The sequence below is a fragment of the Erythrolamprus reginae genome, unplaced genomic scaffold (genome assembly GCF_031021105.1).
Source record: "Erythrolamprus reginae isolate rEryReg1 unplaced genomic scaffold, rEryReg1.hap1 H_58, whole genome shotgun sequence".
Classification (NCBI taxonomy): Eukaryota; Metazoa; Chordata; class Lepidosauria; order Squamata; family Dipsadidae; genus Erythrolamprus; species Erythrolamprus reginae.
In genome coordinates, this window is record NW_027248515.1 from 126,283 (window position 1) to 143,243 (window position 16,961).

The following is a 16,961-nucleotide window of genomic DNA, read 5'->3' on the forward strand; positions in this document are numbered from 1 at the left end:
AAAAGAAAAGAAAAAAAGGTAATTTTACCCGTGACATTTTGGAAAATGCATACAGAATTATTATTAAAAGATATATGGCAAGAATACCATTTAAAAGATAAACAATATACTTTTTATTCTAACCCACACAAGACTTGGTCCAGGATTGACATGGCTTGGGCCCCAGCACATATATCGGAACAAATCAGTGAAATAGAAATAGAGACAAATACCTGGGCGGACCATAATCCTTTAATTATACATTGGAAATGTAAAAGGAAAATAAATAATTGGTCAATGAATAGAAATATAACAAAAGACCTAGAGTATAAAAAATGGATAGAGAAAGAATTAGAGATATTTTTTAAAATAAACGAAAACAGTGACACTAAACCCCAAAACCCATGGGACACAACAAAGGCATATATACGTGGGTTAACAATTTCCTTCATAGCAAAAATAAATAAAGAAAAGAAAATATATTATCAAAAATTAAAAGAATAACTAAACAAATTAGAATTGGTAATGCAAAAAGAGGATAATGACGATAAAGCTAAAAATCAGAGAGAATTAATAAAACATAAATTGAGATTGATAGAACAAGAACCAATAGTAGAAAAGATAAAGAGAGCAAAACAAGAATATTTTGAATACGCGAACAAACCAGGAAGATGATTGTCATATAAACTTAGAAAAGAGAGGGAAAATAAGATTATTAAAAATTTGATGGATTCTAAAGGTAAAATAAAACACAAAACAGAGGAAAAAAGGGAATAGTAGTAGAATTTTATAAACAATTATATAAGAGAGAAGAAATAAACGAGGATTTAATTTTTGAATATTTGAGAGATATAGACTTACCAGCGTTAACTGAAACACAACAGCAAAGATTAAATAAACCTATTACAGAAATGGAATTAAGACAATCTATAAAGAATCAGAAAAACAATAAAGCGACGGGCCCAGATGCGATACCAGCAGAATTCTATAAGTTAGATATAGAAATACTTTTTTCGAACATTTTGGAGATATATAATCAAATAATGGCAGAAGGTAAATTACCTATAACATAGTCAGAAACTTTAATAACTTTAATACATAAAGCGGGCATGGAAAAAGAAAAAATTGAGAATTACAGACCAATTTCATTGTTAAATGTAGATTATAAAATTTTTATATCAATTTTTGCTAATAGGTTTAAAAGTATTATAAATGATATCATACATAGTGACCAAAATGGATTTTTACCAGGAAGACAAATTAAAAATAATTTAAGAACAATAGTAAATACATTAGAATACTATGAACAGCACCCAGAAAAACAAATGTCACTTATATTTTTAGATGCGAAAAAAGCATTCGATAATGTAGATTGGAATTTTATGAAAATACAACTAAATAAGATGGAGGTTGGAATAAATTTTTTAATATAATAGATGCCATATACTCTGAACAATCAGCTAGAATTATAATAAATAGTGAACAGACGGAAAAAGTAGATACAACGAGGAGTAAGTCAAGGTTGTCCAATATCGCCATTATTATTTATTTTAACATTAGAAGCACTGTTGATAAAAATAAGAGCTGATAGGGAAATAAAGAATGGAATGATTTGTTAAAACTTAAACAAAGACAATTAAAGGATATAGAGGAACAACAATGGAATAATATGAGGATGACGGTAAAACAGAGAATAGAAATATGGGGGGGGATCAGCAAAACAAATGGTGAATTACCTCAAAAAAAGAAAGGAAAAATTAATAATAAATGGTCTAAGAGACAAAAATGGAGTAATGAAATATAGTAATAGAGAGTTAGAAAGTGTAATGAGAGAATTTTATGCAAAATTGTATGAAAAAGAACATGTTATGCTACAAGATATAGAGGTTAAAGAAAGGTTGAATGAAGAAGAAAGACAAATGTTAAATGCAAACATAACAAGGGATGAAATAATTAAAGTGGTAAAAGGGTTAAAACCTGGTAAAGCACCAGGCCCTGATGGATTTACAGGAGAATATTATAAAACGTATATAGCAATTTTGCTACCGCATTTGGAGAGATTGTATAATAATGTCCTCAAAACATTAGATGTTCCACAAACATGAAAGAACTCCGAAATTGTAACAATTCCTAAACCAGATCGAGATTTAAAAGAACCCGGTTCCTACCGCCCAATTAGTCTGCCAAATCAAGATTATAAAATTTTTATGAAAATTTTAGCAAACAGATTGGAAAATATACTACCAAGAATAATTGGAAAGGATCAGTATGGATTTATAAAAGGAAGAAGAATATATCAACCTATTAGAAATATAGTGAATGTGCTGCACCATGCTACTAGAACGAAAAGGAAAATGGGACTATTAAAGTTAGATGTTTATAAAGCTTTTGATAAAATAAATCATGACTATTTATTCCAATTATGTAATAGTCTGAATATGGGGAAAAGATTTTGTCAAATAATAAAAGAAATATATAAGGAAAATATAGCCTACGTTAGAGTGAATGGAAATAGAACGGAGAAGATAGAAATAAATAATGGAACCAAGTAAGGATGCCCCCTATCCCCGATGCTTTTCGCAATGGCAATCGAAACATTAGCTAATAAAATTAGAAAAGATAAACAATGGAAGGGATATCAAATAGGGAATATGGAATTAAAATTAAATCTATTTGCAGATGATGCTATAATAATTACAGAGACACCAGTAGATATGATTAAGAGAATGATTATAATACTTCAGGAATTTAAAGACCAATCAGGGTTAAAAATAAATATGGAAAAATCAGAAATTATTTGTTTAAATACCGGGCCTAAAGAACAAATTGAAATACAGAAGGTATCAGGTTTAAAACTGGGGAATAAGAAAATGAAATATTTAGGAGTATGGTTATTAAAGAACTCGGAAAAAATTGTGGAATTTAATTATAACTTAATATGGAAAAAAATTCAGAAACAAATTAAGAATTGGGGAAATAAAAATTTGAGAAGATTGACTAGAGTAAGAGCATTAAAAATGATGATTATCCCCAAAATGTTATACATTTTACAGGTAATGCATGGAACCTTCCCAATAAGAAAATTAAAAGAATGGGATATTAAATTAAATGCTTGGATAGAAGGTAATAAAAGATCAAGAATTAAAAAAACCTGGTTGACAGCTACGGAAGGCGAGGGAGGTTGGGGAAACCCAAGTTTGGAGTATTAAAGGGATGCATATCAAATAGATAGATTAATGGAATTACAATTATTAGAAGAGAAACCATGGGTAAAATTAGAGAAACAAATTAATGACATTAAGAATCAAGAATTATTATTTAGGAAATGGAATAAGATAGAAATAAATAGATTAATAGACCCAACTAAAGCGATTATAGAAAGTTGGATGAAATGGCAAGGTAAATTAAAAATGATAAATTCTAAATTAGCGACACTGCATGTAATAAATATAAAGAAAGAAAGTAACCTCACAAAGATAATATGGAAATTAAAGGAAAAAGGTATACAGAGAATTGAACGGTTATATGAAAAGGATGGAAGGATTAATAGAAACGAAATAGAGAGATGCCTTGGACAACAAAATTGGTTACAAGTTAACGCAATAAGTACATATTTAAGTAAAAGGGAAAGTAAAGAAATATTCCTCAAACAAGAAATAAATTTAGAGAAGATATTAAGGGAAAAGAGTAAGAATATAAAAGCACAAGCAGGTAATATATATAGGGAATTAATACAAGCAGAGGAGCAAGTAATAAAAGGACTGACGAAATATTGGCAGGATGAGTTAGAAATGAATGGGATATGGAAGGCATAATTGAAAACATTAAAAGAATTAAAAATACAGGGATAAGAGAGATGAGAAGAAATTTTTACATAAATGGTATTTATTATACACCAGTAAAACTAGCACGCTTTCAAACGATGATGAAAGATTAATAGACCCAATAGATGAAAGGAAATTGTTGGCATGGATGTAAGGAAAAAGGAGTATTTATGCATATGTTTTGGGAATGTAGTAAAGTCCAAAAATTTTGGAAGCAAATACAAACGGAAGTGAATAAAATTACGAACAGTGACTGGAAACTAATTAAGGAAGCAGCATTATTGATAAAAAATAGTGAGGTAAAAGAATATGAAGAAATTAAAATTGCAGCAATAGAAAGTGCCCAAGCAACTATAGTGCTTGGGTGGAAAGATGCTAATAAATGGACGATAAAATATTGGTGCAGGTACATGGTGGATCATATTCACTACGAAATTATGGAAATTAGATTACATAATTATAATGAAGAAAAATTGGCAGCAACAATGAGGCGGTGGGAAAAGGTTAAAAATCATATATTAATATTAATAAGCGATGCAAATGTAAAAAATAAAATTTAATCACTCTATAAAGAATGAGCAATGTAACCCGGAGCTGAGGCAAATGAAAGATATAGAATTGAATCTTCCCCGGTGGAGGGACATATTATTTTGTTTGGTGATGGTACACACATTTATGTTTTTGAATTTATGTTTTTTCTTTTTGTAAAAACTATAAAAAATCAATAAAATTTATATATTTTTTTAAAAAAAGGATTGAAGATGAAAAAAGAGACCTATAAAGTACAAGCGTTTGCTGATGATGTGGTCTTTATTTTAGAAGACCCTACAGTATCAATCTCAAGGTTAATAAATTTAATTGAAGAATACGGGAACATCGCAGGATTGAAAATAAACAAAGAAAAGACAAAGATACTAAGAAAAAATATGACAGAGATACAGAGAAAACATTTAGAAGATCTATCAAATATGAAAATTACAAAAAAGGTGAAATATTTAGGTATATGGATGACTTCCAAAGCCATATCTTTAAAAAATGATAATTATTTAAAATTATTAGGCCAGATTAAAAAAGATTTGGAAGTCTGGAGTAATTTACAATTATCACTAGTGGGAAGAATTTCTACAATTAAAATGAATATTCTCCCCAAAATTTTATTTCTCTTTCAAGTTATCCCAATTAACCTTGGACCGAAATTTTTTGTAGAATTAAATAGGATAACAAAAAAAATTATATGGCAAGGTAAGAAACCAAGAATAAAACAAAATTCACTAGAAGATCGCAAAGAAAGAGGAGGCCTTGGCCTCCCAAATTGGAAATTATATTACCAAGCCACCGCCCTAACATGGATAAAAGAGTGGTTAACTTTAGAAAATCAAAGGTTGCTTAACTTAGAAGGTCATAACTTAATGTTAGGCTGGCATGCTTTTATATGGTATGAAAAGTTAAAAACACACTCATATTTTAAAAACAATATTATTAGGAAAGCATTGATTGATGTATGGAATGAAATAAAGAAAAATCATTTTCTAGTAATGCCAGAATGGATTTCACCTATTGAAGCCATTTCCCATCCGAATTTCATAAAAGAAGGAAAGATTTGGAAATACAGGGACTTATTGGATAATCAATTAAAACTAAGAACAAAACAAGAATTACAAGAATTAGGTATTGATTTGGATTGGTGGCAATATATACAGATTAGGTCCAGATATCAAATAGATATTAAAATTTATATTTTTAGAAAAGAAAATGTATTAAGTAAATTATTACTTCAAAATCAAGTGAAGTTAATTGGAAACATATAAATATTTAATAAATCATAGAACGATAGGTTGGATACTGAAAGACAATATGATCAGCTGGTGCAAAAATTTTGGCAAAGAGATAAATTTAGAAACTTGGGAAAAGATACGGGTGTATAATTGGAAAATAACAAAATCAATTTCTTTCAAAGAAAATCAAATCAAGATGTTTTATAGATGGCACCTCCCACCATATAGGATTTCCAAAATGTTTCCTACTGTTTCACCCGTCTGTTGGAAATGTAAAAAAGAAACTGGCACATATTTCCACGCATGGTGGACATGTTCTGAAGCCAAGAAATATTGGAATAAAGTAGAGAAATGGATAAATGAAATAACAAAGGAGAAGATCAAAAAATCTCCTGAATTTTTCCTCCTGGGTATCTTAAATACGAAGCTTAAAAAAGAAATTTATTATTTAATAATACATATATTAGTTGCGGCAAGAATTACATTTGCACAGAAATGGAAAGAAAAGGAAATACCAAAAGATGTAGAAGTATTTTAAAAAATTATAGAATGTGCAGAACTAGACATGATGACAAAACGTTTGAATAACCAAGCTGAAACAGAATTTTATAAAATATGGGATAAAGTATATAAATAGTGGAATCTTTAAAATAGTGCTAAAATTATATAAGTAAGAACTTATAATTATTTGAATTTATCAACTAGAAAGTTAATTGTATGTTTAGATGAAAGAATATTTTTTTAGTTATATTAAATAAGTGAATATTAATTAATTAATTAAATAATATAGTAATAGACAGAATGTAATAGTTTAAAAATAATAAAAGCACAGAGTATTTTTATAATGTTACTAATATTAAGTATTACTTTTTTATATAGTATTATGAGTTTAAGTATTTTATAATTTATAGATAAGAAAATTAATCAAAGTTATAGAAACCATAAACTATAAACAGTAGAGTTAAATTTAATAAGAACATAGAGTGAGAGTGTTATATTTCTGAATTGATCTGATTATAATTAGACATTTCTTTTTTGTATTAGTTAGACTTTTAAGATAAGCGGAGCAATGGTAGCTCCTTGAATGTTGAATGTTGTTTGCCTTTGTATGTCTAATGAAAAATAATAATAAAATATTTAAAAAAGAAGAAGTGAGCAACCACAAGCCTAGCAATTACATACTTTCCTCAGAATTACTTTTTTAGTTCCTTTTATATTTGGGAAGGAAAATGGTGCTTTAACATCTGTAGATTTAAAACAAATACAAAATGCAAGAAGAGTTCTAATAATTTTTATTTTGTTCTATAAATTACTGCCCTGGAGCAAATCAAAAAGCCTGAGATGAGTTTCTAATCTCTAACTGAATTATTATTATATTTAAGTTCATAATAGTGCCAAGGAGAAACAAGCAAATAATTTTTGGCAAAACTATTACTACCTAATTTGTTTTTAGCTATTTTTAGCATGTAGCAATTGATAAGTAGATAAGCTTTGGAAGTAACATGAAAGACATTCCACAAGTCATTCTAAAATTTATGGCTAATTAGGGCTAGCCAGGAATCATAAAGAAACAAATAATAAATCACACATTATGCTTACGTTTTGGAGTAAGTTCGGAATGCAGCCATTCTTTTTTGCAAGATTGAAACAGATTTATCGTCTTTTCCGTTTCACTACCGGATGTGACATAATTCATTCATTAATTACTCTCTACTATCTCCACTCTCTTTCTTCCTTGCGTTTTCGCCACCTTCGAAAACAAGTGTCCCTCCATCTGTGGTCTCCCCCTTTTGCATCACTTGAACTCATCTGTATGTCATTAGCTCCGTGGTCTACACTAACATTGCTAATTGTCGGTAGAGCAGGGAGATTTATGATCTCTAAATCCCACTCATCATCCTCCGAATCTGAAAACTCCTAAGAAAGCAATTGCTATGCCAGCAAAATAGCTTACCATAAAAACTTAATTTGAATGTTGAGCTTCAAATTATGCTGAAGCAGATAACAAAAACGGTTGTTTGCAATGTGTGACAGTTATTAAAGTTCTGGGGGTCAAAATTAAAAATAATTAAATTTATTTTAATTTATTAGACTTCTATAGAAACATAGAAACATAAAGATTGACATCAGAAAAAGACCTCATAATCCATCTAGTCTGCCCTTATACTATTTCCTGTATTTTATCCCAGGCATATTTAAATTCAGTTACTGTGGATTTACCAACCACGTCTGCTGGAAGTTTGTTCCAAGCATCTACTACTCTTTCAGTAAAATAATATTTTCTCACGTTGTTTCTGATCTTTCCCCCAACTAACCTCAGATTGTGCCCCCTTGTTCTTGTGTTCATTTTCCTATTAAAAATGCTTCCCTCCTGAACCTTATTTAACCCTTTAACATATTTAAATGTTTTGATCATGTCCACCCTTTCCCTTCTATCCTCCAGACTATACAGATTGAGTTCATTAAGTCTTTCCTGATAAGTTTTATGCTTAAGACCTTTCACCATTTTTGTAGCCCATCTTTGGACCCATTCAATTTTATTAATATCTTTTTGTAAGTGAGGTCTCCAGAGCTGAACACAGTATTCCAAATTATTATTATTATTATTATTATTATTATTATTATTATTATTATTATTATTATTTATTATATTTGTATGCTGCCCCTCTCCGTAAATGTGGTCTCACCAGTGCTCTATACAGCCCAGTCCCATGGGACTCAGGGCAGCTTACAACAGTGAATAATACAATAATACAGAAATCAAATATAGATAATAAAAACAATAAAAAGCCTATTATAAAACCCCTAACACATTATCTAATCAAACATACATACATACCAGTCAATCACTGTCCAGCCATGCCTAGATGTTAACATTCATGGCTCTCAGACCTGCCGGCAAAGCCAGATCTTCACGGCCTTCTGAAAGGCCAGTAGGGTGGGAGCAGTATGGATATCGGGGATAATTGGTTCCATAGGGCTGGGGCAGCCACAGAGAAGGCCCTCTCCCACAGACCTGTCAACCTGCATTGCTGAGTTGACGGGACCTGGAGAAGGCCAGCTCTGTGTGATCTAATTGGTCTTTGGGAGGTATGCAGCAGATGGTTTCTGCGAGGATTTGCTTTCAGTTGTATTACATTTAATTGAGTATGGAAATGAATTAAAATGTCACATCCCTATTCCAGCCATTCAAGTGAGGAGGGGACCCTGGATTCTTGTACACACTTATTGCGCTCATCCTTTTTCCTATGTATCCTGCAATTCCTTAGTTTATAACTTTTACCCTGTCACCTATTCTGCCCTGTGCTTTTATTCATCTTGGGGAATGTATAAGGGGGGAGGCCATCTCTCAGCTTGGAAGCCTCACAGAAGAAGCCCATGGGAATGACTCCTTAGTTGTTTATTAAGATGACATTTTCGCACATGTGGATAACATTTTCGCACATGTGGATTGGCTCATTCAAGCCAATGAGAGGAGGGGTTTAACCACTTTATCCTAACGGAATTGCCTGGGGGGGGACTCAGACCCTGCTTTGCATTATTCATTTCCTTTCAATAAAAGTTTCCTTTTGAACTGCTAAAGTTTTGAGAGTCCATGCTTTCTTGAACAGGAGGGAGAGGCAGGACTTTACATAAAACAGGGTCAGCAAAAGTGGTCAATCCGGAGAAACAAACTCACTTTACCAAGGGGACCTTACATACAATGTCCGAACAAAGCAGCAAGCAAGGAGCTGGGGTGAGATCTCTACCACCACCTAGCCAGAAGCCACCTCCTTCTGTCTCACTGAAGCCAGTTTGGAGGCGCTTATAAAGCACAGATGGTCAATCGGAGTGGGGAAGAAAGATAGAAGACCCAAGGAGTCACCCTCACCTGTAGCAATAGATAACCAGACTGGAAAAGTGAGCTGGAAGCCCTGTCTGACAAGAAACAGCCAATTGGAGATAACTGCCTCAGGATAAAGTTTATGCGAGTCATGATGGCTTTTGAAAACCTCAGAACCAGGGGGAAATCAGAGAGGGGGAAAGGCAGCAACAAGGCTGAATTCAATTCAATTCAATTCATTTTATTTATTATTTATTGAAGCCGGATACAGCAGCTGAAGGCCAAGCAGATATGACAGGGGAAGCAGCAGCCATCCAGGTCAACCAGCCCTTTCAATTGTTCCTCACCAGCCCCCAAATCATCACAACTGGAGAGGAAGACAACCCTCCCCGGGAGTGAAGTACAATGGCAATCTGCAGCAACTGAGATTTTTTCTGGCATATGTCCTCATGTACATGTAGGAGTATGGAAAGGATTTCCAGACCCAGGGCGCTCAGGTCTGAGTCATTGCCTTGGCCCTGGAAGGGGCAGGTGCCCATTGGATGGTGACCCTCCACAACGCAGATGCCCCTGAACTACGGAATCTCAAACCTTCATGATGGCTGTCCGCCGCTGATTTGAATACCTCTTGGCAGATTGCAAAGTTCACAATTGCATCAGAATTGCAAAACAGGTGCTGGCCAGTAGCTGACTACACTGAACAGTTCTGAGACCTCACCTACAGAGTGGACTGGCTGGAAGACATCCTAATGAGCTGGTTCAAAGACTGCCTGAATGACAACCTTTACCATGCCTGCCTGGCTCGAGGAACCCCAGACCACCTGCACGACTAGTACATCCTGCCGAAACGGTGGAGGTTGACATGGCAGAAACCAGTACCTTGGAGGAAGAGTCTGGAAAAGATCCCCACCCCAGGAGAAGTGAGAGCTATTTAAGCCACAAACTCCCCTGGTACCGAGATCATCTGCCTGCTTCAAATGTGGGAAGGAGGAGCACCGTGCAGCTGAGTGTCATTCAAAAGCTCCTGCTCAAAAGCCAGAATGCCTGTCCCAAATAAAGCCTGTGAAAATAACACACATATTCCAGAGGAAAAGATACCACACTGAGAAGTGGAGAGGGCACCGTCACAAAATCAGAGAGAAGGAACTCCAGCATCACCTGGGGACCCATCTGAGAGCAACCCTAAAGACGACCCACTGGTAGGTGAACCGATTGAGCCACTCACCCTGCCCCTAAGATTGTACATCCTCAGTCAGAGGAAAAGGGTGAAAATCTCAGCCCTCTTGGACTCAGGTTACACCCAGTGTTTGATTAGCCCAACCTTGATGGGAAAATTGGGCATACACTTGCAGAAGCTAAAAAACTCCATCAGGTTCTGCCAGTTAGATGGCAGTTGCAGGGAGAGAACTGGCCATGATGGGAGATTCATTTTCATTGTGGCACCCAGAATGTGGCAACCAGGGCTCATCTGGTTGAGTGAACTGGAAGTAGGGGACTCTTAAGATTTCAATGGGGGGTGGCTGGGATTCGTGCGGCAGAAGGAGATCCCGGAGATATTCTGGTCCGATGCCCTGAAGGGCTTTATAGGTCATAACCAACACTTTGAATTGTGACCAGAAACCAACCGGCAACCAATGCAGACTGCGGAGTGTTGGTGTAACATGGGCATACCTAGGGAATGTTGTGGTTGGCTCTGGGCCAGCTCCTGCCCCAAGGACTGTGGGGGTGGATATGGGTGAATCCTCCCAGTGTCAAAGGCCTGTTTTACTGCCAACTGCTTTGGACAGCGAAGTATGGTTGAAAGCAGGGAGTGACTGTGAAATGGGACCCTCAGAGGGGGTCATGGCAGACAGCCGATTAGGAAGCAATTCATCATCATCCTTATCTTCACTGGACTCTGATGAAGAAGCAGTTATAGACGCACGCATGACAAGGGCCATGAATAGAAGAGAGCAGCTACATAGGTATTACAAGAGATAAGAGAGTTCACCTGTTGGGTGTGGTTCAATTAATTAGGGCTGCTGTTAAATGGGCAGCGTACTGGCCTCTCAGTGTGGAAGATTATCTGTTCATGATAGTGGATGTGGCTTGACTCTCCGGATTCTCCAAGGACTATGTGCTTTGATATCAGGACTCTGAGCATAAATCATAGTTAAACGTGTGAGTTTGGACGTCTGACTTCACAGCTACTTGTTAATTGCTTTGAGTTTTGTTTTGGCTTTTTTGTTATTTCACTGCATTCAAGTCTGGTTGCTTTGAAAGTGAGCCCTTTGACTACAAAAAGGGGGTTTTGCTTCTATTTTTCTGTGGATAAAGAAAGTATTCTTGACTTTTCACGTGTGTGTGTCTGGTTTGGCTACCTTTGCATTTAATTAGAGGCTCGTGCAGAGAGCCAGCAGAACAGGGAAGCCCATGATTGCTCTTGCAGCTGCATTCTGCACGATCTGAAGTTTCCGAACACTCTTCAAAGGTAGCCCCATGTAGAAAGCATTGCAGTAGTCGAACCTCGAGGTGATGAGGGCATGAATGACTGTGAGCAGTGAGTCCCGGTCCAGATAGGGCCACAACTGGTGCACCAGGCGAATCTGGGCAAATGCCCCCCTCGCCACACCTGAAAGATAGAAACATAGAAACATAGAAGTCTGACGGCAGAAAAAGACCTCATGGTCCATCTAGTCTGCCCTTATACTATTTTCTGTATTTTATCTTAGGATGGATATATGTTTATCCCAGGCATGTTTAAATTCAGTTACTGTGGATGGTTGGTAGATAAATGGTGGATTTATCTACCAAGATGGTTCTCTAATGTAAGCTGTGGGTCGACGAGGACGCCCAAGTTGTGGACCCTCTCTGAGGGGGTCAATAATCCCCCCCCAGGATAGTGGATGGACAGATGGAATTGTCCTTGGGAGGCAAAACCCACAGCCACTCCATCTTATCCGGGTTGAGTTTGAGTCTGTTGACACCCATCCAGACCCTAACAGCCTCCAGGCACCGGCACATCACTTCCACTGCTTCGTTGACTGGACATGGGGTGGAGATGTACAGCTGGGTATCATCAGCATACTGATGATACCTCACCCCATGCCCTTGGATGATCTCACCCAGCGGTTTCATGTAGATATTAAATAGCAGGGGGGAGAGGACCGACCCTTGAGGCACCCCACAAGGGAGAGACCTCGGAGTCGACCTCTGACCCCCCACTAACACCGACTGCGACCGACTGGAGAGGTAGGAGCAGAACCACTGGAGAACAGTGCCTCCCACCCCCAACCCCTCCAGCCGGTGCAGAAGGATACCATGGTCGATGGTATCGAAAGCCGCTGAGAGGTCAAGAAGCACCAGGACACAGGATAAACCCCTGTCCCAGGCCTGCCAGAGATCATCCATCAACGCGACCAAAGCAGTTTCCGTGCTGTAACCGGGCCTGAAACCCGACTGCTGGGGACCTAGATAATCGGCTTCTTCCAAGGACCGTTGGAGCTGGAGTGCCACCACCTTCTCAACAACCTTCCCCATAAAGGGAAGGTTGGAGACTGGACGATAGTTATTAAGTACGGCTGGGTCCAGGGAAGGCTTCTTTAGGAGGGGGCGCACGAGCGCCTCTTTATAGAGTGTTGGAAAAACTCCCCTCCCCAAGGAAGCTGGTAATCTCCTGGACCCAGCTCCGTGTCACCTCCCTGCTGGCCGAGACCAGCCAGGAGGGACACGGATCCAGTAAACAGGTGGCAGAACTCACAGCTCCAATGGCCTTGTCCACTTCATCAGGTGTCACCAGATCAAACTCTTCCCACACAGGTGGGTAATGGACGGACAGATGGGATTGTCCTTGGGAGGCAAAACCCACAGCCACTCCATCTTGTCAGGGTTGAGTTTGAGCCTATTGACTCCCATCCAGACCCTAACAGCCTCCAGGCACCGGCACATCACTTCCACTGCTTCACCAACTGGACATGGGGTGGAGATGTACAACTGGGTGTCATCCGCATACTGATGACACCTCACCCCATGCCCTTGGATGATCTCACCCAGCGGTTTCATGTAGATATTAAATAGTAGGAGGGAGAGGACCGACCCCTCAGGCACCCCGCAAGGGAGAAACATAGAGGTCGACCTCTGACCCCCCCACTAACACCGACTGCGACCAACTGGAGAGGTAGGAGGAGAACCACTGGAGGACAGTGCCTCCCACTCCCAACCCCTCCAGCCGGCGCAGAAGGATACCATGGTTACGGTTATCCCCTTGTTAGGGCTTTAAAAAAACCTTATTTGGAGACAGTAACAATGAAAGAGCTGGGAACATTGTTAGCACCTGGTTAGGGCTGGCAAGAAACATTTGGAGCAAGTTAGAGCAATGAAAAAAAACCCTGCAAAGTCTTGGGGCTTGGAAAATATTCTTAACAGAGAGTAACAGTGAAAGATCTTTAAAGCCGGTAAGAGTTGGGAACATTGTTAGCACCTGGTTAGGGCTGGAAAGAAACATTCGGAGCAAGCAGAACAATTAAAAAAACCTACAAAGGCAGGTTTGGAAAACATTATTCACAGAAGGTAACAGTGAAAGAGCTTGCAAGCGGATAAGAGCTGGGAACATTATTAGCACCTGGTTAGGGCTGAAAAAAAAAACATTTGGAGCAAGTTAGAGCAATGAAAAAAACCTGCAAAGACAGGACTTAGAAGTCATTCCTAGAAGAGAGTAATAATGAAAGAGCTTGCAAGCAGTAAAAGCTGGGAACATCGTTAGCTTCTGGTTAGGGCTGGAAAGAAACCTAGGTAGAGCAAATTAGAGTAATGAAAAAAACTCTGCAAAGACTTAGAGTTTGGAAACATTCTTTGCAGAGAGTAACAACGAAAGAACCTGCAAGATAAGAGCTGGGAAGATTGTTAGCACCTAGTTAGGGCTTGGCGGGGGGGGGGGAAGCTTCAAAAAAAGCTGCATTTAGATTATAAGATGCATGTGAATTTTTAGCCTCTTTTAGGGAGAAAAAAGGTGTGTCTTATACTTCGAAAACTACAGTATTGCCCACACTGAGAGAAAGATGAATGCTGTGGTAGAATAATTGAAGTATACTTCTGCTTTTCTTTTTATTAGGTGAGGATGATCTACTAAGTCCTCCCCGGACCACAATCACAGGGTTAGAAGAAGTCCTGGAACAGCTTAACAGTTCCTTTCCAAGTACAAGAGGTAAGGATCATTATTCAGTAGGGCATGATGCAAGTATATTACAGACAGTGGCTTTTTATTTCAAATTGATATTGTACTCAGAAATACTGTATAAGTAAAAGATGGAAGTCTAAAAGAGAAGACCGCAATTTTACCTCCATAAAAAATACGATTAGCTAGAAATAATTATAAAATGTATAATTCAGTCTTTGTGTTCTTTTAATCTTTCGCATTTAATAAATTTATGTAATGGTACAATAATAAATTAGTACATTAATTACATAATGCAAAAGTTAAAATCTATTATTTATATACAGTATGTCCCAAAAGTGAGTACACCCCCTCACATTTTGTAAATTTTTAAGTATAACTTGATGTGACAAAATACTGAACAAATGACACTTGGCTACAATGTAAAGTGGTGAGTATACAGTGTGTATAACAGTGTAAATGTGCTATCCCCTCAAAATAGCACAACACAGCAGCCATTAATGTCTAAAGTCTGGAGGACAGAAGGGAAAGGGGGAACATGATCGAAACATTTAAATATGTAAAGGGTTAAATAAGGTTCAGGAGGGAAGTGTTTTTAATAGGAAACTGAACACAAGAACAAGGTGGCACAATCTGAGGTTAGTTGGGGGAAAGATCAGAAGCAACGTGAGAAAATATTATTTTACTGAAAGCGTAGTAGATGCTTGGAACAAACTTCCAGCAGACGTGGTTGGTAAATCCACAGTAACTGAATTTAAACATGCCTGGGATAAACATATATCCATCCTAAGATAAAATACAGAAAATAGTATAAGGGCAGAGTAGATGGACCCTGAGGTCTTTTTCTGCCGTCAATCTTCTATGTTTCTATGTAAACTGCTGGCAACAAAAAGTGAGGACGCCCCTAAATGATAATGACCAAATAGGGCCCAAAGTGTCAATATTTTGTGTGGCCACCATTATTTTTCAGCACTGCCTTAACCCTCTTGGGCACTGAGCTTTCACTAGAGATTCACAGGTTGCCATTGAATCTTCTTCTACTCCTTTATAATGACATCATGGAGGTGGTGGGTGTTACAAGCCTTGCGCAGCTACACGTTCCATTTCAGAATGCCCTACAGATGCTCAATAGGGTTGAGGTCTGGAGACATCTTGGCCAGTCCATCACCTTTACCCGCAGCTTCTTTAGCAAAGTAGTGGTCATTTTGGTGGTGTATTTGGGGTCATCATCATGTTGGAATACTGCACTGCGGCCCAGTCTCCAAAGAGAGGGGATCATGCTCTGCTTCAGTATGTCACAGTACATGTTGGCATTCATGGTTCCCTCAATGAACTGTAGCTCCCCTGTGCTGGCAGTACTCATGCAGCTCCAGACCATGACATTCCCACCACCATGCTTGGCTGTAGGCAAGAAACACTTGTCTTTGTACACCTCATCTGGTTATTGTCACTCACACATGACACAATCAGAACCAAATAAGTTTACCTTGGTCTCATTGGACCACAGGACATGGTTCAAATAAGTTTATCATGGTCTCATTGCACCACAGGACATGGTTCTAGACCATGTCCTTAGTCTGCTTGTTTGCAGCAAACCATTTGCCAGCTTTCTGGTGCATCATCTTACCCCCACCCCCACACCCCTTCAATCTCTGCAACAATGCTGGAAGCACTCATATGTCTTATTTCCAAAGCCAACCTCTGGATATGATGCTGAGCACAGGCACTCAACTTCTTCGGTCGACTATAGTGAGGCCTGTTCTAAGTTGAACCTGTCCTGTTAAATCGCTGTGTGGTCTTGGCCACTGTGCTACAGATCAGTTTCAGAGTCTTAGCAACTTTCTTATTGCTTAGGCCAGTGATGGTGAACCTTTTTTTTGGTTCATTTGCCAAAATGGAGTGTGTGGGTGTGTTAGCATTTGTTCTGTTCACAGGCTTCCGATAAATTCCAATCTCTGGAAAATCATTCCTTAATAATAAAACTCACTCTTTTTTCACTCAAACAGAATACATGAATGCAAACACAGGGTTAAATTAGTATAGAAGCAGAACTTACTGGAACAAGGATGGAGCAATGAAACATGGGATGTACATGAAGAGAGTTGTTAAAAGTCAGGCAAAAGGTCACTTTTCAATAGGGAAAGATCCCAAGAAATTTTGGCCAAGCTTGCGACTGGATTTCTCTGAGGATAGATACTTTGTTGAAAGCTAAATTCGATCTCCAACAGTCAATGGTGGGTTGTCCTTGCAGGAATGGTCTGCAAATCTCTTGTAGTCTTCTTTGGCTTTATTCAGGGAATGCTTGACCATCTCTGTTCTGGGCACGACCACTGATCCCATAAATCCTTCAAACTCTCAATCTTCAAACAAGTAAACTCTTTATTTTCTCTTTGACAGTTCAAATACCA

The 16,961-nt window shown here is 37.7% G+C and overlaps 1 protein-coding gene across 1 annotated transcript in view; it reads left to right on the forward strand.

Moving 5' to 3' along the window:
• LOC139155785 (dystrophin-like) overlaps positions 1-16,961 on the forward strand; it is a 180,065-nt gene that overhangs the window by 112,852 nt on the left and 50,252 nt on the right. The window contains exon 8 of the mRNA XM_070731059.1: positions 14,491-14,583. Within this exon, the coding sequence (XP_070587160.1) occupies positions 14,491-14,583 (93 nt within the window). The remainder of the gene's footprint in view (positions 1-14,490; positions 14,584-16,961) is intronic.